The sequence below is a fragment of the Ambystoma mexicanum genome, chromosome 9, assembly GCF_040938575.1.
Source record: "Ambystoma mexicanum isolate Mex_15411 chromosome 9, UKY_AmexF1_1, whole genome shotgun sequence".
In the NCBI taxonomy this organism is placed as follows: Eukaryota; Metazoa; Chordata; class Amphibia; order Caudata; family Ambystomatidae; genus Ambystoma; species Ambystoma mexicanum.
Window position 1 is genome coordinate 354,564,466 of NC_090931.1, and position 23,946 is coordinate 354,588,411.

The 23,946-nt window shown below is 47.1% G+C and overlaps 1 protein-coding gene across 3 annotated transcripts in view; it reads left to right on the forward strand.

Moving 5' to 3' along the window:
• POM121C (POM121 transmembrane nucleoporin C) overlaps window positions 1-23,946 on the forward strand; it is a 236,358-nt gene that overhangs the window by 17,982 nt on the left and 194,430 nt on the right. For 2 of the 3 annotated variants that reach the window (XM_069614776.1, XM_069614775.1), the window contains exons 2-5: window positions 11,031-11,243; window positions 11,688-11,843; window positions 21,327-21,407; window positions 22,952-23,123. In XM_069614776.1, coding sequence (XP_069470877.1) covers window positions 11,031-11,243; window positions 11,688-11,843; window positions 21,327-21,407; window positions 22,952-23,123 — 622 coding nt within the window. Of the gene's footprint in view, window positions 1-10,493; window positions 10,595-11,030; window positions 11,244-11,687; window positions 11,844-21,326; window positions 21,408-22,951; window positions 23,124-23,946 lie in introns of those variants that run through there. The other variant, XM_069614777.1, reaches the window with a different exon arrangement.

A 23,946-nucleotide genomic window follows, 5' to 3' on the forward strand; every position in this document is an offset into this window, starting at 1 on the left:
ACTTGGCGCATTTACGAAAGACCTCTGCATAAAACTCAAGATCGTCAATGTTTGGGCCATAGACGTTGATAAAGAGAATTTCAGCACTGCCCAACTTCCCATGTAAAATCATGTATATGCCACAGGGGTCACTCTGTTGCATAGGGATGAATGGGAGTGACCATCAGGGGCAAACTTGTCTGCCTGTATTGTCTAATGAATGTTTCCTACAAAACTAATATCTGAGCACTTTGCCAGTTTCTTACACTATCACTTTTCTTATTTACACAGGTGTGCCTAGGCCCCTCACTTTCCAGCTCAGTAGTTTAACCCAGTCACCCCCTTATCAGCCATAATCTTATACATTCTTCCGTTTCCATCTCGTACAGTCTCAAAGTATGGTAATAACTTGTTGCTGTCCCTCAATGCATTTTTCTAACTTTTTTATCCCAACTTCCCGCATCCTCCCCCTCATAGTACCTTGAACTTTGACTGTTTCGCCCCCTGTCTCGGGAGGATAGCTCAACAGCAACTTTCTTGCCTTGGAAGCAAGACTACACTGAGCAACACAGGTTCGATCCCCTGCTCCATGCTTCGAAACCTTTGTGTATTAAGCGCGTTATAAATGACCTATAGTATCCAATTCCCAAACACCCTCATCCTTCTCCCCTTTAACTAAAGAGTGCACTCGCTGTGGGGGAAACCACTGCCGTGGCGCCGGGGTCCCAGATCACAGTATCAAAGTGGTGTCCGGACTGAGTATTTCTTAAACCACTTAATTGCGTTACCAACACACATTATGCATTGTTATTGTCTATAGAGCACATCCTTTCGAGCGCCCCTATATACATGCAGCACTGTTCGCTAGTTGGTGTATGTCTACTGGCCAGGTCCCAGTCTTTTTAATTGCATGCGCAGCCTGGCCAGGTACAGCATTGCATAGGGTATTTTGCGCGCGCGCTCAGAAGCTTTTTCACACCGTTTAAGGTGCACCTCTCCTGCTGGACTGGCAGGGCATAATCGGGGAAAATGCGCATCACACTGGATCCCATCTTTAGGTCTTGTTTCTCCCTTGCAGCCCTTAAAACCATGTCCCTGTCTAATCGGGCAGGGAAATGTGCCTGGTTTGGTCTTCGTGGCTTTCTATGTGCCCGCTCAACAAACATGGGCGGCCACCCTGGGTCCCCTAGCAGATCTTTCAGGAGCCCCTTGACGGCCAGCTTCATTGAACCTTTGAGGGCATCCTCGGGTACCCCTATGATGCGTACATTCCAGCATGATCTGGCTGTGATCAAGGCCAAATGCCTTGATGGTGCCTTGATCTTTTGCCATGCTTGTCACTGTATTCTGTAATGCCTCCATTGCATCTTCCACCGTACCAATCTGCGTCCATGATGCAGTGCGTGGCTTTCTCCAGCTGTGCTCGACTTGTTTGAACATTGATGTTGATGTCATCTAGCTTTTTAATTATGGAGGCTAACCCTTGCTGCATAGAGGCAAACACTGAGCAAATCCATGGGGGGCCAGTGGTAACGTTGAAGCTGTTGTTCCTGGGCCGTCAGTTCTTTTGTTATCCATGTTCGTAGGTTTGGTGCCCCCCCAGACCCCCCCCCCCCCCCACACACCCCTGTTGCGACTTCTGTGGGTCAGCACCGTAAAGTTCTCACTTTCAGTAATGTAGTCCTGCACCGGAGCGAGCACTCGCCTCTTGTGTCTCGGATTATGTTCATCTTGCCTTTATGCCCCCGGCCAATGTCTACCCCATAATGTCCATGCTCGTGTCTCGTGGGCACTGTGTAAGCCACCTCCTTACCCACCCATATACAACCGTTGTGACTTAACTCATGTACCAGTTGCAGGGTGACTTTGATGAGGCTCGGTAGTCACCGGGCAATTACTTTGCTTTAACTCTTCCTGCTGGTGCATTGTCACGCGATTTTCACGTTTCCACTGACTCACCGACTCGTCTGCTGTTTGCGTGTTGCGGGGGGACCTCACTTGTATCCTCCGAGCGTGCAACAATGGTGTCGGTCTGGGCAGGACAATGGTACTACGTCCACATGGCGTAGGGTGGGGGTGGCTTTGTTGGCCCTGCTTCATTCAAAGCAGTACCAGTGCAGCCGTCGGAACAGGACGACAACCGTCGGTACATACACCAGGTTACGGCTTCCTCACTGCAGGCGTCTCGCTGAGTTAGTGTAGCGGTCCATGCAGGAAGTGGCCGCCTCGGCTGTTTCAGGTCACCGCTCTAGGGGCTGATGCATGCTCGGTCAGGAGGATTGCATCTCCGGAATCGTCAGAGCAATTTCTCAAATTTTTGGCGCGGGTGTGTGCAGTTGGCACCCCTTGGTTAATGTGGTTAAAAAAGGACATTATCTGTCAGTATGCTGTCCGGTACCCCAGCGCGCCTACATAGCTGCATGCACGTTCGTGTGAGCTCCGAGTGCAACAGCGCCTCCCTCTACCCCCTACTTAAACGAATAGCCATCTATTTAGCATCTGATCTATTTCTACTTAACAATACTTATTACCCCCATCTCCCAACATTTACCCTACTTAACGGTGCCCAATTATATACATAACATACATATGTATTGCTCTTCTCACTCAGATTCCTCATCTTGATATCTCTCATCCGACTCTGCTGCTCAAACATTTTGCCAGGGGGGCATAGCGGACCTTGACTCGGCAGTCTTGCCCGGCTCTTGATTGTCTGCTCCAGAAGGGATGTCATGTGTGTATGTATATATAGCACGTCGCTACACCAATGGTTCAGATGCTTTATTTGGCACGCTGCATCAGGAACACGACTGAGTTTTCTCTACGTCTTTGAAATTGTCATTTTCCTCAAACTTGACGCAATGTCATCTCACCGGATTTCAGACTTCAAGCGAAGCCACGATTGCAAGGCCAAAATGCCTATAACCAACCCCCACAACATGTCTGTGGTGTGTAGGTGTTGAGCCCGACACGGAAGCCTGCACATTGTGCTCAAATGCAGCCGAAATCCCTACATGACGGCTGGTAAACAACGGTCCGCAAAATCTTTGGCGCATCGCTCGTCCGGTCTTCTGAGAATGAGGATTCCTACCCAGAGAAGGGCAAAGTAAAACACTGCGAAAAGGCCTAGGAACTGTCCCATTTCAGGAGCTGTTCCTAGTCTTCCTCAGAAGAAGCGGTACCACTCATCAGTGCGAGTCCAGCTCATCGGAACGAGTTATGCCCTCGTTTGGGTGGACCACTTTTAAAACTTCCACGATTTAAATCTTTAGACAGCAAGCTACTGTGGGTACGGCTTTGGCCCCTGACCAGCAAGCTTTGGCAGCAAAAGCACTTGGTGCTCCCGACCCAAAGCCAGCCACTCTGTTGACGTCTTAATGCTTTCGGGTGCCACGCCTACTAGGCATAAAAACTGGAAGGCTGCTAGGCTGAGGTCCACAGCATCCATTGAGCATTCCTTGGCGCAGAAAGAACCAGTGGCATCAAACTGTCTAGGCTTTGAAAGCTATTCAGTCAGCAGTCAAGCCATGGCGCAGTCGGCGATGGTTCATTTGTACCGCTATCAAAAGCAGGGTTCTTTGACTCTATGCAGTCCATTTTTGGCATCGATTATCAAGTAGACCCAGTTTACACAGGAACTGGCAGCGTTGCTTTTTCGACAACCAGGCCAATTTATTGACCCTGGCTCAAGGTCTATAGGATGCCAGTGGCCTAGATACTTTGACCCCCTATCCCTCCGCGCCCCCCACCCCTACCTTGAGTTGCAGCAAAACCAGCCCTATACTCATGTCAAGTTCAGGGTTGTTGACACACTTGGGTTGAGTAATCTACCGCACCTCTTCAAGAGTATGAGCTCACTGATCTCTTGGACGGGGGGGGGTCCCACATTTGAGCATAACCTGCTGTTTAACCCAGCCATTGCAGACCCTTTCCTCCTTATGCCAGCACACTTGCACTATTCCCCCAGAAAGGCCAATTTTACTGGGAAGTATAGGCTGCCAAGAGGAGACCCTTATTTCCTCGCCTGGAAGGGCTGGTTATACAGGCTGCCACTTCTTCCACCAGACCAGTGGCATGCACTTCCAATCTGCCTCGGGACAGAGGAAAAGAAATCTGACGCATTGGCTAGAAAGGTGTTCACCTCTGGCAGCATGGTGCTCAAAGCCACAAAACTAGCCTGCAGATTCACAAAATACTCCTTTGCCTTGTGGAAAGCTGTGGAACATGCTTTTGAATACGCCCCACAGGGTGCCATGCAGGATGGAATTTTGCAGCTGGTGGAGGGATGGGAAGGAGGTAGCCAAGCAGTCATTGCAACAAGGCCTGGACGTAGCAGACTGCGTTGGCCGATCGATGGGTTCAGCAGTGGTAATGAGGCGGCATGCCTACCTGAACTTTTCACCCCGAATGTTCATAACAGATTGCTGGACATGTCTTTTTGAGGAAGACCTACTTTTCGGTCAGAAAGCTGAAGTATCCTTGGCTGCTAAATCACTGGGCCTTGCAGCGCAGCCAGCCAAACCTGCCTTCAGCCTTTCCTCCTGTGGCAGGGGCTATAGGTGTTACGTATCCTATGGCAGGAAGGTGCAGCTCCTGCAAGCCTGGCAGGGTCAGAGGTGCTTCTAGCGTCCCGGTAGGGGCAAAGCCTCTTTAGGATAGAGGCCAACAAACTGCAATAGCGGTGGAGGCACCCACACCCTCTAAGCCGCTTTGATTTGTCTTCCCACAATACACCGGTTAAACGGTTGGCAGAACATCTGACGCCTGGGCCCTGCAGTTGATTTGGTGGGGTTGTTTGCCCTTTCTAAAAAGAACACCAGACAGACCTCCACTGCCCCTATCCAACTGGGACAGGAGCTCCAGGAATTACTGAGCAGCCTGTTGTCAAAGGGTGCTGTGGAAGAGGTACCTCTTGAACAGAGGTTCGGGCTGGTATTTCCTGGTACCCAAGAAGGGAGGTGGTCTCCGTCCCATTCTGGAACTCAGGGCTCTCGTGCCTGAGGAAAGACACATTCAGGATGGTGACGTTGAGAGAAATTCTCCACACTTTTGAATTTCATGACGCTCTGGTGTCAATAGAACTGCAAGACGCATATTTCCATGTGACGCTCAATCAAAAGCACAGGAAGTTCCTATGGTTCCTCATAGGACACACTAACATTTCAAGGTACTTCCCTTTGGGTTGACCTCTGCTCCAATGGTCTTCACCCAGCTCATGGCGGCAGTTGCGGCTCACCTTGAGCTCCGGGGTCCATATATTCCCATACCTGGATGACTGGCTGATCCGGGGGAAGTCAGCGGGGCACGTCTTCTCACCTGGAAGGTACCTGCCTACTACTGCACAGGCTGGGCTTCTCTCATTTGAGACACCAGTTCAGCGGCTCCAGTTCATCAGAGCAGTCCTAGACACTCTGGTAGGGAAGGCTTTTCATCCCAAAGAGTTGACAACATAGCCCAGATGGTGGCCTCAGTGTGTTTCGAGTGCCAGGCTGCGCATGATATCCTTTCTGTGGCTCCTGAGGGACCAGTCATCTCTGTATCGGGGAGCACTCGAGGATCACCTGTGTCTAACCAGGTAGTCTGTGCACTCAGCTGGTGGAACATGCACAACAATCTCATGGCGGGGAACCCTTCTGGCCTCCTAGGCTTCAGCGGTCACATATGCGTCTCAGGATTTGGGGCACCCACTGCAAGGATTTGCAGCGGAGCGGCCTCTGGTCTTCATCAGAAGCCAGTTGGCACATCAGTAGGCTGGAGATGCGTGTCACCAAGTTGGCCCTGAGGGCTTTTGCCCCGTCTCTCAGAAGGGAAGCATGTCCTTATCCTGACGGAGAACCGTGGCCGTGCACTCCTGCCCTCTCTGCATAGAGGCGATACAACTGTGGTTATGGGAGAACCACATTTTCGGTCTCAGCAGTTCATCTGGCAGGTACAGAGAACACCTTGGCAGATGCTCTGAGCATGCAGTGCACGGGCTCGCACGAGTGAGAAGTGTGCCAGGTCTTCGCTCTCTGGGGTTACTCAGCAGTGGATCTGTTTGCAACAGTCAACAGGAAGTGCAAACAGTTTTGCTTTGGGGCATTCCCAGCAAACTGCACACTGGGGGGTGTGTTCTGATGGATTGAACCTTCCCTCTCCACTATGCCTTCCCCTCGCTCCCTGATTGCCGTCATCCCTTGGGTTCTCAGGAGGTTGAAGAGATTTCAAGCAACCATGATCTTAATTGCCCTGGATTGAGCGCATCAGACAATCTGTCTGTCTCAACGGTTGCCTCTGTCTGCATCAATGGGTTGAGTACTCCACTGACTCCAGATTCCCTCAACCTACATCTGTGGCTCTTGAGAGAATGAAGTATGACTGGGACTTCTCTGAGGAGGTACTTGAGGTGTTGCTGGCTGCATGCAGACCTTTTACGAGATCTCTGTTCGCATGCAGTTGGTGCAGGGAACGCAAAATTGACCATATCTTTTGCCCTGCAACTGCAGTGATGGAGTTCTTCTGTCACTGGCCTAGACAGGCTTTCAGGTCATTAGTCAAAGGGTATTTGGTGACCCAGTCTGTGTTCAAGAGGTTCCCAGACCAAGGTTCCTTTACTATTCCTGTCATGGCACAATTCCTGAAGGGCCTTCTCAATAAATTCTGCCAACCCCTTTTGTGGTCCCAGATTGGGAACTTAATCTGCTTTTGACCTACTTGATGGAAGCTCTGTTTGAGCCTATTCACTCATGTTTACGGCTGTTTTCGCTTAAGACTGCCTTCTTGGTTGCAATCACTTCTGCCAGGAGGGTTAGCTAGCTTTAAGCTTATTGCTGCAAACCTCCCTTTTCTTGGCTTTTTTTCCCAACTTTATTTAGAATTTCAAGAGCATAAATTAGACATGCATGCATTAGTAACGAACATAGCCTTGCCCATGTCTTACCCTTTATTCACTCATCTTCGAGTTCCATTTGCTTGTGAGTTTTAACTATTAGAACCCCTCCACCCTCCAACATAGCCTCCAAACATTTGGGTGGAATACATTTTCCCCTGCTTTTGAGATCTCTGTTCTGGGTTGCCCTTTCGGCCCAAGGTTCGCACATTTTCAGGTAATTTAGGCTTGAAGTAAATGTTCCTTGTCTGTGAATTCATTCAATGGCATCCAAGTATTCTGGTATTTTGAATAGGAGCCATGAGTTATTGCCGTTACTTGGGTTTTAATGTGAGTCTCTCAGTCAGACCCAGGTTTCAGAGTTTCACCTGTCCCACGATTTGCTTGTCTTACCCACCTCCACATCCCTCGAAAGAGGAAGAGCGGTTCTACTGCCTTGACACCCAAGAGAGCGTTAGCTATGTTTCTCACACATCCGAGTTTCAGAAGTCAGACTAGTTGTTTGTGGCCCACTTTGTCTGAAAGGGTCTTGCCATAATCACACCTGGTCACGTTGGATTCATTTGTGCATATCAGTTGCCAATTGGCAGGCAGGGAGCTTCCAGCGGGTATTAAGGCTCACTCAACCAGAGTGGTTTCGGCCTCTACAGCCCTCCAAGACGGGTTCCTGTTGGGGACATATGTCGGACAGCCAATTGGTCATCCTTGCATACATTCAGCAAGCACTATGCCTTGGATGTTGCATGGGGAGCTGATGCACTGTTTGGTAGGGCGGTTCTACCGAGTCTACTGGTTTAAAATGTCTTCCCGCTCCCGTTCTGGCTGCTGAGTCTATCAAGATGAGGAATCTGCAGGAGATGAGCAATCCAGTGGAGGAGAAATTACTTGCTGTAGTAATCTTTCTATGGATTCTTCTCCCGCAGATTACTCATCGCCGCTCCCATCCATCCCCGCTCAAAGTCTGTGGCTTGTCACTTCTGACCAAACAAGAAGACATCTAGTGATGGGTCTTGGATGACCGCTTCTGTCTGATTCAATAAAAAGTGGGTTCACCCTGTTGGGATGAGTTCTTTTAAACTATTTTTTTTACCACCAGCTGATTAGCTTCCCCCTGTGGGTTTTCCTTCTGCAGCCTTTATGCCCGGGGGGAAAACAGGAGGAACTGAAGCATGGGGTGTAGTGACATGCTATATATACACGCCTGCTGTAACTTCTGGAGCCGACGATCAAGAGCCATGCAAGACTCGACGGCCGGTCGAGGTTCACTATGCCCCTAGCGTAAAGTGCAGAGTAGCAGGGCTGGATGGATGATGTCTATCAAGATGAATAATCTGCGGGAGAAGAATCCATAGAAAAATCAGTACAATGAGTAATTTCTGCCACAATGGGGTGTCCTGCAGCCTGTCACACCCTCTTCGCGTGACTCAGTCCACCACAAGGGGTTCTTGCACTTTCACTCTGTTCTGGAAGGCCCTACATGCAGATGGGGACCACCCACTCACTGCCGCACCTGCAGCAATGTTACTGTTCGGGGTGGGCCCTATTGGCTGGGGTTCACACCGGACTTCACTACTGCAGCCGAGGTGCAATTTAGGCAGCATCCCTGTTAATATCTGGATGCCGCCATGCTGACTGCAGCCGTCATGGCACGCCCCCCTCAGCAATGCATTGTAGCAACGCAGGGGGTGTGCCGCGGTCACTCTGCTGGTAGCCCAAGCCTCCTTCACCCGGGACTGCCTCTTCACTGCTTCACCCTCCACGCTAGAGCTGGCTTCCGCTGCATATCTGCAACCTCCCCGAGCTGCTCCTGTTCTATGCACCATGGGGGAAAGTGTTCCCTTTGGTGGCACGGCCTGGCAGCCCCGTCAGGGCCACCCCACCACGCTGCCTGTGCCTCTGTGTCCGGGCTGGCCCCCAGATTTGGTGTCTGCGGGGGCTTCCCTGCTGCCTTTCATAGGACTAAGGCCCTCGTGGGTCGCTCGAGGCAGCTAACCCCCCACTTTCCCCTGGTAAGTTTCTCTTGCCCCTGCCTTTTCGAACTGCCTTTTCAACTGTAAATAGTCCATAGACTCCCTTCTGCGAGAATTAACACGGCTAAATGACCTGTTCTTTGGGATAGTACCCACTTGAGAGTCCGCAGCCACACTTCAGCTCACTGTACCTTCCACAGAAGGGAAATATCCATTTGCATATCAGACTGTCCCGCCCACATGGGCAGTCCAGCACTGAAATGCTATGGCAATTCTCTTCTGAGCAGGAGCACCAACAGCAATCCCATACACTTGTTTCTGCCTTGTGGCAGAGGACTCTAGAGGGGGTACCATCCTAAAGAACAGGCCATCTTTGCCTTGTTCGTTCTCAGATGGGCGCCCATGACTAATTTTTGATAGGGTCTTAGGTCTAGTCACCCTACGTATCCCAGGGTCATCCAGACATGGACCCCTTGCTCACTGTGCATAGAGGCACAGCTCCACCTCACTGATGCCCAACAAGGCTGAAACACGTGTATGGGGTTGCTGTTGGTGCTCTTGTTCAGAAGAGAATTGCCATAGCATTTCAGTGCTGGACTGCCCATGTGGGCGGGACAAAGACTGATATGCAAATGGTTATTGCCCATCTGTGAAAGGTAGTGTGAGCTAAATTGTGGCAGCGGACTCTAGGGTACCATCCCAAAGAACAAGCCATTTTTGCCTTCGTTCTCAGAGGGGCGGGAGCCCATAACTCATTTTTTTATTAAAGTTTACGCTCACCTTACTAGACCATTGTTGGGCTATCCTCTTTGCTTTAACAGTCCATCCAGCCCCATGGTGGGCCGGATGGATTCTTCAAACCACGGACACACAACACAAAGAAAAAAACCCACACTAAACTTCCAATAAATCTTTATTACCCTCTTGTCTGCGTTTTTCTTTTCTGGGTGTTCCCTCAGACGGCTACCATGTAGCCCCACCAGCTGGACCCCTTGAGGCCACCGGGTGCGCTAGGCAGAATGAAGTGCAGATTGAAGAGTTCGGAAGGATCCTGTTTTCATCCAGCAGCGCTCTGCTTTGCGTAAGGAAGCCTGGAGGGTTCGGAGACTTGGGAGATAGCTGGGCTTCTGGCGTTTGCGAGAGGGGAGAATAGAGGGGCTGAAGGCAATTGAGTAGAAGAATGGGAGTTGTGTATGTAATGCTTGGTCAAGTGAGAATGTAGAGAACAGGGATGGAAGAATGGAAGGAAAGGGAGAAGTGATGAAGTGGAGGTGCGCAATTTGAACATTGGCAACTTCTCCTGTGCTCCTAATGTTTTCCTTTGTGTCATTACATCTGCCTTATCTTTCCTGCGAGGGGTTTGTGTGAAACCGGTTTACAGGGCAAACGATTATTTCCATATTATGTCCCTCTGTCTCCTTGCATACTTAATGCTGCGATTAATGGTACAATAAGGCAGATTTATGTCTTTCGTTTTATATGCCGAAGCAGTTTCCCTATATCACTGGTGTAGGTAAAACATTTTTTTTATCACATCTGCCCCCAAATAAAGCTGTAAATTGACTACGTATGAGAGTAGGTCTCGTCAGCTACAGAGTACTTTCTACTATGCATTGTGACTGCATTCCGTATGGTGAAGTCACACATCAGAACCTGCAGCCTTAGCAACCAGTGTCCCTGTGCTAGGGGCACATGTGTGGTGCTTGGGGTGGGGGGGGGGGGGGGCTGCGGGAGATGAACTGGGTCAAGATGCCACAACCTTTGCAACACGAAGCAGGTTATTCGGATTTGCAAGCATTAAGCGCACAAATTTGATGCAATCCATATAGGCAAATGGACTTCTTGGTATTCCGATGTTGCCACAGGAATGAATATAGGCCCAATTTTCCTGCAATTCGAATGATCTAATCTGTTGCGTTTCACCCATACTGGTGTTTGAGAGTATTTATATGCTGTACATGATTGAGATGCCCAGCACTGCCCAGTCACGCAAAGTGCCTGCTTTGTACGGAGAATTAGTTTTTTCTATTGGGGATGCTGTACAGTAGTAATCCAAAAAAGATCTTTGGATTACTGCAGAACTTTTGTACTAAGCCACATAATGTGTACTGCTGTAGTCTTGTTAGGCACATGGAATTCGCAACAAGTGGGCAGTACACGATGTAGCATTGTTTCGCTAAATTGTCTAATCCTCTATTCATTTTATTTTTTAGTGAGCCTGCAAACATGAGCCGCTTTGCTCTTACTCCTCGGCGTCGCTATCCTATCCAGCAAACCCAGTATGCTTTGCTGGGGGCCATGCCCACTGTTCGCTGGGATGGCTACCAGCGTAAGAATGTGCTGACTGCCAAAAACTCCTCCGTTGTGCACAGTCCTGTTACCGTGAAGATTGCTCCACCCGATAGCAGGATTGCCCGTTCTCCTGTGTAAGTGCTTATTGTCTGTGACCTATAGTTGTAGGTTTTTCTGATCTGTTTGACCTCCTCTGTCGGCATTCTTTAGAACCAATGCGAATATCTGGCTATGCAGGATTTGCAACATATGAACTTTTTACATTTGCATGCATTGGCTGGTGTGAGGGCAGTTACTGTGGATACTTTCACTGATGTAGCCTTGAGTACTGAAATGGAAATGTCAATGGTCTAGAGAATGATGGTGGTTTTTTTTGGGGTCTGGTGGGCTGGAGTTATGTCTTTCCAACATGTCAGTCTTACTAAAGGTTTCTGCTGCAGGTCCAGTGTGACATCCACAGGACTGGAGTCCGCTGCACTTTTCATAATGTGGTTTCATCGTTTCCTCCAGCAACTCTATTTTATAATTGAATGTCAAGGGTGACGCATCTAAAGTGACATTCTTCATTATCGTTGTAGCTTTGAGAAATTGCCTTCTCCCGTACTTGCATCTGATGTGAACATTGTACCAGACCCCTGTGCGAGGGAGACTGTACTTAATGCCTTAAAGGCGAGTCGGAAAAGGGTTGTGGACGAAGACTATACACATCTGGATGGACAGGAAAACAAACGGAGGTAAGGACTCTAACAAGTGGATGATTGGTCATGACAGAGAATACATTAACTGTTCAAAGTTGTACTGGAGGACTACATTAAATCATGAAATGTGATGCATTTCAAAACTAAAGTAGCATGAGCAAAATGTGGTCTTGCAGTGTACAAGAGCATAAACGCGGTACATTGAAAGATTACACAAGTTTTTGGTTCCTCATTTAATTGCCCCTGCAAGATTTTTATTTACTTAAGATATGTAATATTTAGAGATTTTCTTTTAATCTCTACCTATGAAATGGCACCTAGTCAGTGCTGGCCCAACTACTGAGTTGTGTTGATGCTCGTTTTTCAGCAGATACATTGGAGAAAGAATACGTGCGCCCAGTAGTGAGCTACAATATAGTACCATGATGCAACTGAGGAATTTTCAATCCTCTATGTATTACGGCACAGTTCTGAAAAAGGTTCACTCGTAAGATACACTGTACATATATTTGATACTACAAGTAAAAAGGTTGCTGTTCTCACTCGACCCCACTCCCCCCTTCAAAGACCAAACAGTCCCCCTGCTGGAGGACCAATTCTAGTAAAGCGAATTTGAGAGGGCCTACATGTATCCTTTTAGCAGGCCAGGAGAATGGCTCGGGGGCAATGCACTCGCCCTGGAAGCAAGATGCAGAGCAACACAGGTTTGATCCCCGGGTCTGTGCTTAAAAACCTTGTAGTACTGTTTGGTTCTGGACTACATCGGTGATGCCATAAAAGGGTATTGGCCCCGTCCTCCATGTTTATGCAACCCATTCTGCTCAAATGAAGGGACCCCCCGGCCCCAACCAATTTTGAGAGCATTGGCAGCCCGTCCAGTCTGGAAATGTCTTGTTCACAAATGAGAATCTGTGTTGTGCAGTCTCATTATTGCAATAGCACCCATGCATTGTGTATTAGCAAGGGTAGGAGGGAGGGAGATTACACCCATACCGGGTTTAGGCAAGAGGATTGGAAGTACAAGCAACAGTATATTCAGTTTAAAGAGCTGTAGTACGTTCCAGTGAACCTTAAGAGGTAATGCCAGGTGAGGTGTTCCAACAGTCTGGTCAGACCGTCTATTTTATAATGGAAGAGCAGAGGTTGGAAGTGACACTCCTGCCCTGTGACTCTATTCACCCTTGATTTTAAAGTATTAAATGATGCAGTGAGATTATGCCTGTCTGCCCAGTTGAACTGATGAAACATCTTGGCATGTCTGCTAGAACTCTCGCTCAACCGATCAGCCTTTTTTAGAAACCAAAAAGATGCAGGCAGGAGGGGCACTCATTATGTTGGCAGCATAGAGAAACTGGGTTGCAATTTACCTGTCCCTTATAGTGCTCCCAGTTAGTTTTTAACACACAAATGCATATAGAGATCCTTGTTTCCTGTCAGTGTTTGTTAAAAGCAGAACATGTTTGGATTTGCTATTAAGGGTGCCAATGAAGATTGCCCATGCTAACTGCATTGGTCAGTCTTGATTGTATTAAAGACAAGAGGCGAGCATAATGCTCAACTCTTTAATTTGCCACCAACACAGCAATTCAACATCTTAAACTTTTTAAAAATAAATGTTTCTTTCTGCTTTCGGTAAAATAAATCTTTAGTTTAAAAGTTTGTTTCTCTTTCCAGAGGCTCTATATCGATCTCCTACAAATCCCAAGAGCCTCCTTGTAAACAGTAGTCCTTCCTCCACCAATCCGGTGTCTGTCTCCCCTATAAGGACTCTCCTGCTATCCATAAGGTCCAACGGGACAACTGGGATCACTCTTGCCTTAGCTAGCGATGCTTTCATGCGGGTTTCTGCTGCTACGAGAGACAGAAAATAATGTAAGGGAGGGAATGCGATGTTCTGACTGAATCTGAACATTTTCATATACATTACAAAGTCCATCTTAATTTTGCATAATTGCATTCATTTGGGTGGAATATAATGCTCACCTCCTTGTCTTTAATAGAATAAAGACTGACCAGTGCAGTTAGCATGGGCAATCTTCATTCTATGACAAGACAGAGGCGAGCGTCCTGGAAGCACAGCCTTCGAGAAATTTGTTCGCTAGGAAGTTAAGGACCTGTACTACAGGTGCTGAAACGGGATCCAACTGCAGGTTTGTGCACCATCGCACCCTGGCATCCCATGCCGAACTATAGCTCCTAAAGGTGGAAGGCACCCAGGAATCTGATACAACCTGCAGCGATCTGTGAAAATCCTGACAGTTCCCATCTCTTCCTGAAATTCTGCATGCTATGAGATGCCGGGAGCCCGCCTCCACTAGAGGGTGATACTGACCGGATGGGCTGAGGAGGAGGTCCGGGCGTTGCGGAATCTTCCTCGGAAAATCCGAGGAAAGTTCCATCACTACTGGAAACCAGGGCTGAGATTTCCAAAGGGGGGCCACTAGTACCAACTCTGCTAGCTCTCTGCGAACCTTCGCTAGAAGTCTCGTGATCATTAAGAAAGGCGGGAACGCGTAATGAACTGCAGTCCACGACTGTAGGAACGCATCTGTTCCCGCTGCACCCGGGGTCCATCCTCCAACTGAAGTAATTGGTTGTCTGCGCATTCAGTCTGGATGCAAACAGATCTGTGTGTAGGGGATCCCACACTTGGTTTAATTTGTGGAAGACTTGGGGAAGCAGTTTCCAGTCACTGGAATCTGTCGGGTATCGAGAGTTCCAGTCTGCTACGTCGTTCTGAACTCCTGGACGACATTCTGCCGCTACTGTTAACTGATGCTGAAGGCAATAGTGCCAGAAGTCTTGTGCTAGTTCTGCAAGCATTCTCGATCTGGTACCCCCCAGTTTGTTTATGTATCGTACTGCGGAGACATTGTCCATCTTCAACAGCACTTGACTCTGTCCTTGGTGAAAGACTCAACCGCGAACGAGCCTGCTAATAGCTCGAGGCAGTTTATGTGCAGATGTAATTCGTCCTCTGACCATTTTCCTCCTGTCTCTAACTGACCACATCTTGCTCCCCACCCTGCTCTGCTGGTGTCGGATTCTATTATGAGCTCTGGCCCGTCGCTGAAGATGGCGTGACCGTTCCAGGCTTCCATGTTTTGCAGCCACCAGTGAAGCTCTGAGATTGCTTCGGTGTCTAAGGTTATCAATTGATGGTAGCGTAGACCTCCTTGCAAGTGTCTGGCCTTGAGCCTCTGAAGGGCTCTGTAATGTAGGGGGCCCGGGAAGATGGCCTGAATGGAAGCTGCCAGAAGCCCTACTATCCTGGATAGATATGGAAGTGAGATGGTCTTCTTCGTTAGGACTGTCTTGATCTCCTTATTTATCACTCACTTTCTGGTTCAGGAGTTCCAGTTCTGCTTTCACTGTCTATGATAAATCCCAGGAATTCTATTATTTGAACTGGCTGTAATTGAGCTTTGAGGTTCACCAGGAATCCCAGCGAAGATAGTAAGGTGAAAACCCAACGCACATCGTTGGGTAGAGAGCATTTGTTCTGGTTTAGGATCAGAATATCGTCTAGATAGATTATGATCCGAATACCTCTTTCTCTTATGGCCGCGGCAACTGGCCTCATCAACTTGGTGAAGGCCAATGAGGCTGAGGCGAGACCGAAAGGAAGGCATTTGAAATGCCACACTCCACCCCCTCCACCACCCCCCCCCCCCCCCCTGTTCCAGCGGAAGCGTAGGTACCTGCGATGAGCTTCTGCTATGGGCACTGTAAGATACGCGTCCTTCAGGTCTAGACGTGCTAGCCAATCCCTTTCGTGCAACAAATCTCTGAGAAGATGGATTCCCTCCATCTTGAAGTGATTGCACTTTAGCCATTTGTTTACGTTTTTTAGATTGATAACTGGACAGACTTTTTCTTTTCTGTGGACTGTCATGCTGAGAACCTGGTGTCTGCAGAAGCTGCTGAACCCCCGACAATCCACCCAAAATGTGGCACTCTGAGCTGATACTATAAACTGCTCAGTTTACCTCACTTCCAAGGGAAAGGGGGAAGGGACAAAGAAACAACCACCAGGCTGGAAGCTATCAACTCGCTGGTTCTTCACCTGTAGTTAAAACATAAACGTGCAATATTGTCAGGCTGAGATCCTGGTGTCTGCAGAAGCTGCTGAGCCCCCGACAATCCACCCAAAATGTGGCACTCTGAGCTGATACTATAAACTGCTCAGTTTACCTCACTTCCAAGGGAAAGGGGGAAGGGACAAATTAACAAACACCAGGCTGGAAGCTAATGGCTAGCTGTTTCTTCACCTGTAGTAAAACATAAACATATAATACACCTTGTTATTCATGGAGTACTATACTAAACTTAATTATCAATATCCTTTACCAAATAAAGTAAAAACCATACCTGGAACTTCTCAAAAAAATGCCCAGAGAAGTGATAAGCTGACTAGACTTCCTTACTAGTTGACTTGAATCTCAACGATCATTCAGCCTTCTTAGTAGGTCCATGAATGTGAAATTAGCTTTGCAGGTAATCTTCTTTAAACTCAAGAAGCTTGAACAAAGTCTTAAGTTCATTAAAAGTAAATGGAAGTTCTAGTGTTTCTGGAAAGAACTTATATTTCTTCTTATTTTTAGAGTGTCTTTACTTAATAAAACTGTTCTTGAAACTTGCAACAAAAAATCTCACGTGGAAATATCTTGAACATGCATAAGAATCCTAACTGAATGAAGAACGTAGATGCGCTGAAGACTAAACCGCGGGAAAAATCCACACGCGCTTAGTCCAAGATGCGAGCACACACACAGAAAACCACCCGCGGGTAGAAAAAACACACGCACAATAGTATCACGCGACACCAAAGAGCTCGCGCTAGATTCTCAAGCTAAGACTTTCACGCGCACGCTTCTGTTAACGGAAAAACCACGGGCTTGATAGATAACGTAGCCTAGCAAAGCCAAACATACGACAGCAATATAGTTCTTAATTAATGTTTTCATATGAACTTGAAAATCAGTTTAACTCTTCTACAATGACATTATAAAAAGAGTCTTGAGTTTTAAAAGAACTTATCTTGTGAAGAGTCTTGGAAACTTATTTTCTTGGATAACTCGAAATCTTCTTACTCCTGTTCAGTGACAAAATGAAGCTCTGTAAGATTCTTGTTTACTTTTCCAAAGAAGCCGCTCGACTGCTTGAAACTTGAAACCCCTGAACAAGTTAAGCAGGAGCAGCTTAGTACACGACCTCTCAGCTGGGCAAAGACGATGAAAGGCAGTTTAGAATGTTCACTGTCTTCCCTATAAACAATCACCAGCCTGACAAATATATACCTCATTACTCATGGGTTACTATACTAACCTTAAACTCTAAATCCTTAACCAAAATAGTTTAAAAACCATACCTGGTTCTTCTCTTCAGAATGCCCAGAGAAGTGAAAAGCAGACAAGACTTCCTTACTTGTGGACCAGAATCTTAATTCAGCCTTCTCAGTAGGTCCATGAATGTAATTTAACTTTGTAGTTAGTCTGCTCAAATCTAAGATTCTTGAACAAGGTCTTCAAGTAAGATTTATGAAGTTCTTGTATTTGTTTTTATATTTTCTTTGTAGAGTCTTTTTCTCAGGAACAAATTTAACTTGCGATGGAATCTTCACGTGGAAAGCCAGAAACCGCGGGAAGAAAAAATCACGCGTTTTTTCTCCAAATCGCGGGAAATACGCACACGCGTTAAAACGCACTCGCGCTAAAGTCCAAGACGTGATAAAAATTTCACGCGCGGGAAATACCACATGCACTGACTATTCAATTTGCGGGTAAAACGCACTTGCACTAAAGTCCAAGACGCGATAAAAATTTCACGTGCTTTCCTCCAAGGCGCGGGAAATACGCTCACGCGCTGACAATTCAATTGCGGGTAAAACGCACTCGCGCTAATGTCCAACTCACGAATAAATACGTACACGCTCAAAATACACACGCGCTTATTTTATCACGCAGAAAAAAACTCTTGCGTAAACTAACAGTAAACGCGAGTCCAAAGTACACGCTCGCGCTTCACTCTCACGCGCAGAGACACACGCGCGGGCCAAAAGTAACGGACAAAAAACTCTTGCGCTAGTTTGATTTGACATGTAGCGATAAAAACATACGCGCTTCAATCTTTTTAGATACAGATTTGATTTCAAATATAACCTTTTTACAAAGTTCAACAAATCTGGAAAGTCACTTATCTTGAATAAGACTTGAAAACTTCTTTTCTCAGAAAAAATGGAAGTTTCTGACTCCTGTCCTGTGTCTCCACCAAACTCCAAACACAACTCCGGTTATACTTTCAGATCTTCCGCTCAACTGCTAGAAACTTGTCACCCTTGACAAAGTTAAGCAGGAGCAACAAGGCACACAACCTCTCAGCTGGGCAAGGACGATGAAAGGCAGTTTAGAATGTTCATTGTCCTCCCTATAAACAATCTCCAGCCAATCAGAATTTAGACTGAGAACCTCCATCTTGGCTTGGGGCAATCTCCATAGGCTTCAATGAAGGTTAAGGGCAAAATTGGCTGTTTAAAAATATAACCCATAATAACTTCCTAAAACCTTTCTATGCTAAATGTGTCTCCCCTGACCCAATGTAAATGAGTATATGATACTGTATGTAAAGACTATGTCACTCCAACCTGACAGTACCTGACATGGACGAGGAACATATTGCTTATAAACCCAGAGAAAAACTGCGTCTCGCGTTCTATCGCACCTTTCTGGCAAAGCTTCACTAGCTCGCTCTGAAGAAGCACTGCTTCCTGCTCTGATAGGTGTTTCGCTTGCGGCTCTTGGCATTGAAAGGGGTCGCCTAAAAAGTCTATGCGCAAGCCTGCTACGGCGTTTCAAACCCAAGCATCGCTGGATAATGCGTGCCAAGCGTCCAGAAAATGTAGGGTCCTGCCCCCCACTTGCACACTCGGGGTACTCACCACCAGTGGCGCCTGCATGTCTGTAGGATCCTCTTTGCCTGCGACCTCTCGGAAACCTCGTCCTGGAGGGGAAGAAGGCGTCTTGTTGTCTCCCCTCCCAATATTGTGCTCTGTGACCTTGGGGCCTGCGATGATAGGAATATCGACCGGACGCTCAGCCCCTTTGTCTGGTCCCGGCAAAAACTCTCCCGGGAAAGATTCTTTTAATGGAGGTCTGCGCTTTCTCGAGTGCTGAATAGGTTCCTACGAATTGCGACATCTCCTTCGCAAATGCTTCACCGAAAAGCGGACCTCCTTGCCCTGCCTCATACGACGCGAAGTCGCTTTAGTTTTGAGTCAATTTTTAGGAGCACTGCTTCTCCTCTCAAGAGGGCGAAGCTGGCATTCCCCAAGAAGCACATGGCTCTCTGCGCCCAGTTAGCTAGTACCAGAGGATCTATGGGGGTCCATTGTCCTTGGCCTTCTCAGCCAGATCCATAATTTTCGCCAGTGGACCCGCTAAATCCAGTACCTTGTCTTGGCAACCTCTCCACGCTCTATCTACGCCCTTTCTAATGTCTTTAGAAACCTTTGTTACGAATGTGACCATCTTCGGGTCTAGAAGGGGGTCTCCAATAACTTGTCAGGGAGGTCTGGGCGGGGACATTCTGCTCTCATGCGAGATCTTACTTCTCAAGTGGTTTGCGTATATTTTGCGCCATGTAGAGCGCTACTTTCGGGGAAGGTATTCACTGCGATGATTTTGGATGCCTAATGGCTTCCGGGTCGAACAGATAGTTTGTGTCCTCCTCTTGATCTAGAGTTTCCTCTCCTGCTGCGGGGTGCCCTGGAAGGTCTTCCTCTTCCCCTCCATCGTCGGGCGAGTAGCCTTCGTCTATGACCCCTAAATTGTTCACCCCTGGGGCAGGGGGTCTGGGCAGACATTCTGCTGACTTTTCTAGGAAGGCCTTTTTCAATCTTGCAACAGGGTAGTCTGTCTTGTGGGGGTCTTGGTCAACCCTCCTTTCTTTGCTCGGGGGGGGGGGGGTCAAAGACTTTGCTCATCCGAGCCTTGCACCCCTGCTCAACCCCACTATGAGGGTGTCCAGTCGAGGGGCCTTCGCCTGGGCTAAGCGACCTCTTTTTCCTAGGGGATTCCTGCTCTTTTTGTAATATCTATGCTTCAAGCATGTCAAGTCTCTGAGCAATAGGTTGTACTCCTTCCAAAACTGCTAGAGAAAGGGAGTCGCCCAATACTTTTTTTAAACTGAGACAGGTCCGTTTCTTGAAGAGAAGGTTCCTCCCCCCACTCTTCCTCGGTACACTCGGGGGTCGTAGACTGTTCCCCTTGTGAATAGCTAGCAGAGCTAACGTTCTTTGTCGACTGAGGATCAGGCTCACAAAATGAGTCAGCTGTAAGACTGCAGGCCTTGTGGAGTCACGCAAGAGTTTCTGTAATCGCACGTGCTCCGTGACAGGAAGTAATGTATATATTTTTTATTTATTCATTTTTTGTCAGAGGGCACTCCACGCAGCTTTTCTCCTCTCGCTCGCGATTGTAATACGAATGCCGGAGGGGGTCTGGGGAAGACTGGAAGGTTCGAGACCTCCCGCTTCCCCAGGGTTCTAGCGCACGCCTGCCTTGCGACGCGCTGTGGAGCGGGCCGGATCACTCACAGGTGAGAGCGCCCGCGGCTCCGCCTCCAGTCTCCTGAAGTTCGGGTTAATTGTATTCGTAGCGCGGGTCTTCCGAGCCGCTTTAAGATTTGGAGCAGGCGCAATGGCGTCTTTCTATAAATACACTTGCAAGAGCACTAGTCACGGAAGAAATATAATACGAATAATATTCAAAACCAGATTTTTCATTTATATATATATATATATATATATATATATATATATATATATGCTGCGCGCTAACGTTCAATAGTCGTTTTAATCGGATTCAGAAACTAAATTAACTTTAGAGTCACATTTAATAGCGAAATAGCGAAAAATAAGCACTTATCTCGTCTGTTGGCAGCAATAAGAAAGAGGAAGGAACCTTGTACGGAGAGTCCTTATAGGGGAGACAGACACCGGATTGGTGGAGGAAGGACTACTGTTTACAAGGAGGCTCTTGGGATTTGTAGGAGATCGATATTGAGCCTCTGGAAAGAGAAACTTTTTAACTAAAGATTTCTTTTACCGAAAGCAGAAAGAAACATTTATTTTTAAAAAGTTTATTAAAGATGTTGAATTGCTGTGTTGGTGGCAAATTAAGAGTTGAGCATAATGCTCGCCTCCGTCTTGTCATAGAATTATGCCTTTCAGTCCAAGTGCTGTGCAAAGTAACACAATGGGAGGGACTAGAAAGTGATTTATTTCTCATTGAGGTTAAAGTACTGCAGTAATGTTACATGTCAGCAGAAGGATTTCTTTTAAAAGTGAATACAGATGACATTAATAAATATATATCTATACAGCCAGAAATGCTGAACAATAAATTACATGAAACCAGGAGTCTTACTTATGAACAAGTGTTTGTCTGTAATTGAAACTACTTTATTACTTTTTTACATAAACTGATGTGGAGCTGCCATTTACCTTACCTCTTTTCACAGACGCCATGATAGCAGTAGCAGTGGGCAGTCTGCATTCGAGTCCCTGCTGGCAAACGGATCTCCTGCTTCCCTTATACCGAAGTGAGTAGGGCAGGGTAAGGAACAGGGGCTTAGTTTAGTTACCCGGTTTGCATTGAAAAGACTAGACTACATATTTTTGTTGGCGTTGGTGGACATTGCCCTTTTGTTTTTTTTTTTGGGAAGGGAGAAATCGACTGTTCAAAACTTTTTTTCTTTGAGTTAATTTCGGTAAGCGCTGCAAATGTTGGAGTAATATTTTCAATCTGGGCTAAACTGCTGCTGTGCATTTTCCTTGATTCCCTTTAAGGTGTACTGGAGACATTTCTTTAACTTGCATAGTACAGCGTAGCTATCTGAGCGTGTTTGACTTGGAAATGAGAGCTGGCGGCATAGGTCAGTGGTAAAACTGCAGGGAGGAGACTGTGGTTTGGCCTTTTCATACTTTCATACATTGTGCCTTTATTATATGCTGCATTGTTCTTGCCCCCAATTACATTCTCGCCATTCTACTTGTATCCTACTGTTCCCTGGTGTCCCATGATGACCCCACACTAATTTTGCTGGTGAGGGGCCTCCTTTAATCGCTACCTTCTGTAGTTTTGCGCCTAGGTTTCACAGAGTAGTTGGTTTCTGCCCGCTGTGCCTTTGTGCCCACTACTACAGGTGTCCACATGTTTCCTCCCTGCCTGCCGCACCTATGTGTTTAGGATCAAGCCCTGCTGGCTGGAACACTAGCCTATTCCGGGTGTGTCCAGGACTTCTACAGCTACCCAACCAAATCTGCACCACTAGTATGGTAGTACAGCCACATGATGGATACTGAATTGCCCCTCAAGGTCTCAACTGCTCCCTGCACTGACAAGCTCGATTATTTGTTAAGTACAACAACTCACATGTTTGTTGCATTCCTCCCAATAGCGGGGGCAAACGTTCAAATTGCAAACTACGAGCCAGCCGTAATGTCACTCCCAACCTCAATTCTATTCATCATGTAGTACACCATTTATTACTCGCCGTCTGATCACAAGCCAGTGGCTATTGGAGAGTGCAGGTTTTGAGCCCTGCCAATAAGCATCCGACTGCTACACTGTTCTAGGGATCTTTTGTCGGTACAAGCTCATCCTTCCACTATGGGCAGATAAGGCTCACTTTGTTTGACCTAGACATGGAATACATGGAAGCTGACCCACATGCTCCACACTGGGTACTGCCAGTCTGCATGCAAAACTGCCTTTCGTTTCCCCCCCTCTGCATTAACCTAATCCAACCATAATCTTTACCTCTGCCCCTCCAAGAGATGTGCTACAGTGCGTGAATACCATGTAAATGGCAGCTGAATGAGTTGTGTAGATCCCAGTAGCTTAACATGTTGGCAGATGCCTTAAATCACTCATTCCCTACATTGAATATGGTGTTGTGAAGGGCTATAATTGGGACAAATAGGATTGGTCGACACATGCATATCAGAAGTACTCCTTCCTCCCCTCCCCCAGGCGCAAAGCTGATAGTGTGTGTATAATAGCATGGAGCAGGATCTTGAGCAAATAATGGCACAGATCCTCGAAGTCATTGTCAACTGGTAATTCTTTTCTGTTAATCTCCAGGCCAGGCATCCTGAAACGGACCCTCAACTCTCAGTGCACGGATGACAACCTCACTAAAAGGTCCCGTACCTCTTCTATAAGCTCTTTAAGTAACAGTGGTACAACTGGGATCCCTACATCTGTGCGCAATGCAATCACAAGCTCCTACAGCTCCACTCGTGGCTTGGTAAAGGTATGTACCTTTTTACACCTGGGTATATTTTTTACTAAATGTGAGTGCCATTATTGCCACTAACTGCTCTGCCTGAAATCTTGTAGATGAGGTCAACAATCCTAAATCTTAGTGATCGCAGTCACTCCATTTTAAGTTCTACCGGAATGTGTAGCATCAGTATTGCGCAAGGAGTCACAAGATCAATCTAATTCATGCATTTGAAGCCTGCAGTGTTTGTACCAAACCCACTTAGTCTTTCCAACAGATTATATTGCAGTTGCTAATTCACTACGCCCCTACTGTCTGTACTATGTGTATTATAGATGTAGCGGGGTAACCTTCCAATACACCTTATAGGTAGATTGGTGTAGGTGGGCACTCGGTATGCAGCTTAACTCTTCACCTGAACTGCGATGCCAGAGGGCGTTCAACCTACCAGCGCTTTGAGGTCATACCAATGATAGAGCGCTATATACATGGCATAATGCTATTAACATAACTTATAACTTGACCCACCTCTTAGCTGTCTCCAAACCCTGCTCCTGGATTCAAGATCACCCTGGTGTACTACTCTAGGAAGAAGGTAAGGATCGGGAAGATCAAGAGGTTAGGACGGGTAGGTTCCCCAAATACCCCCAAGGAGAAACACAAGGTTAGAGTAACTCGAGCTTGAAAGGAGAGGCAGACAAAAGGATTGCTAGTGTACATTTCTTTTTAGTTAACACTTTCTTATATACTTTTCCAGTACACTAGCTAGGTTTTGTAAGTTTTTTTTACAAAAGGAGTAGAGCACAACACATTAAATACAGACTATACTAAACCTAGCAGCTGTTAATAAAGT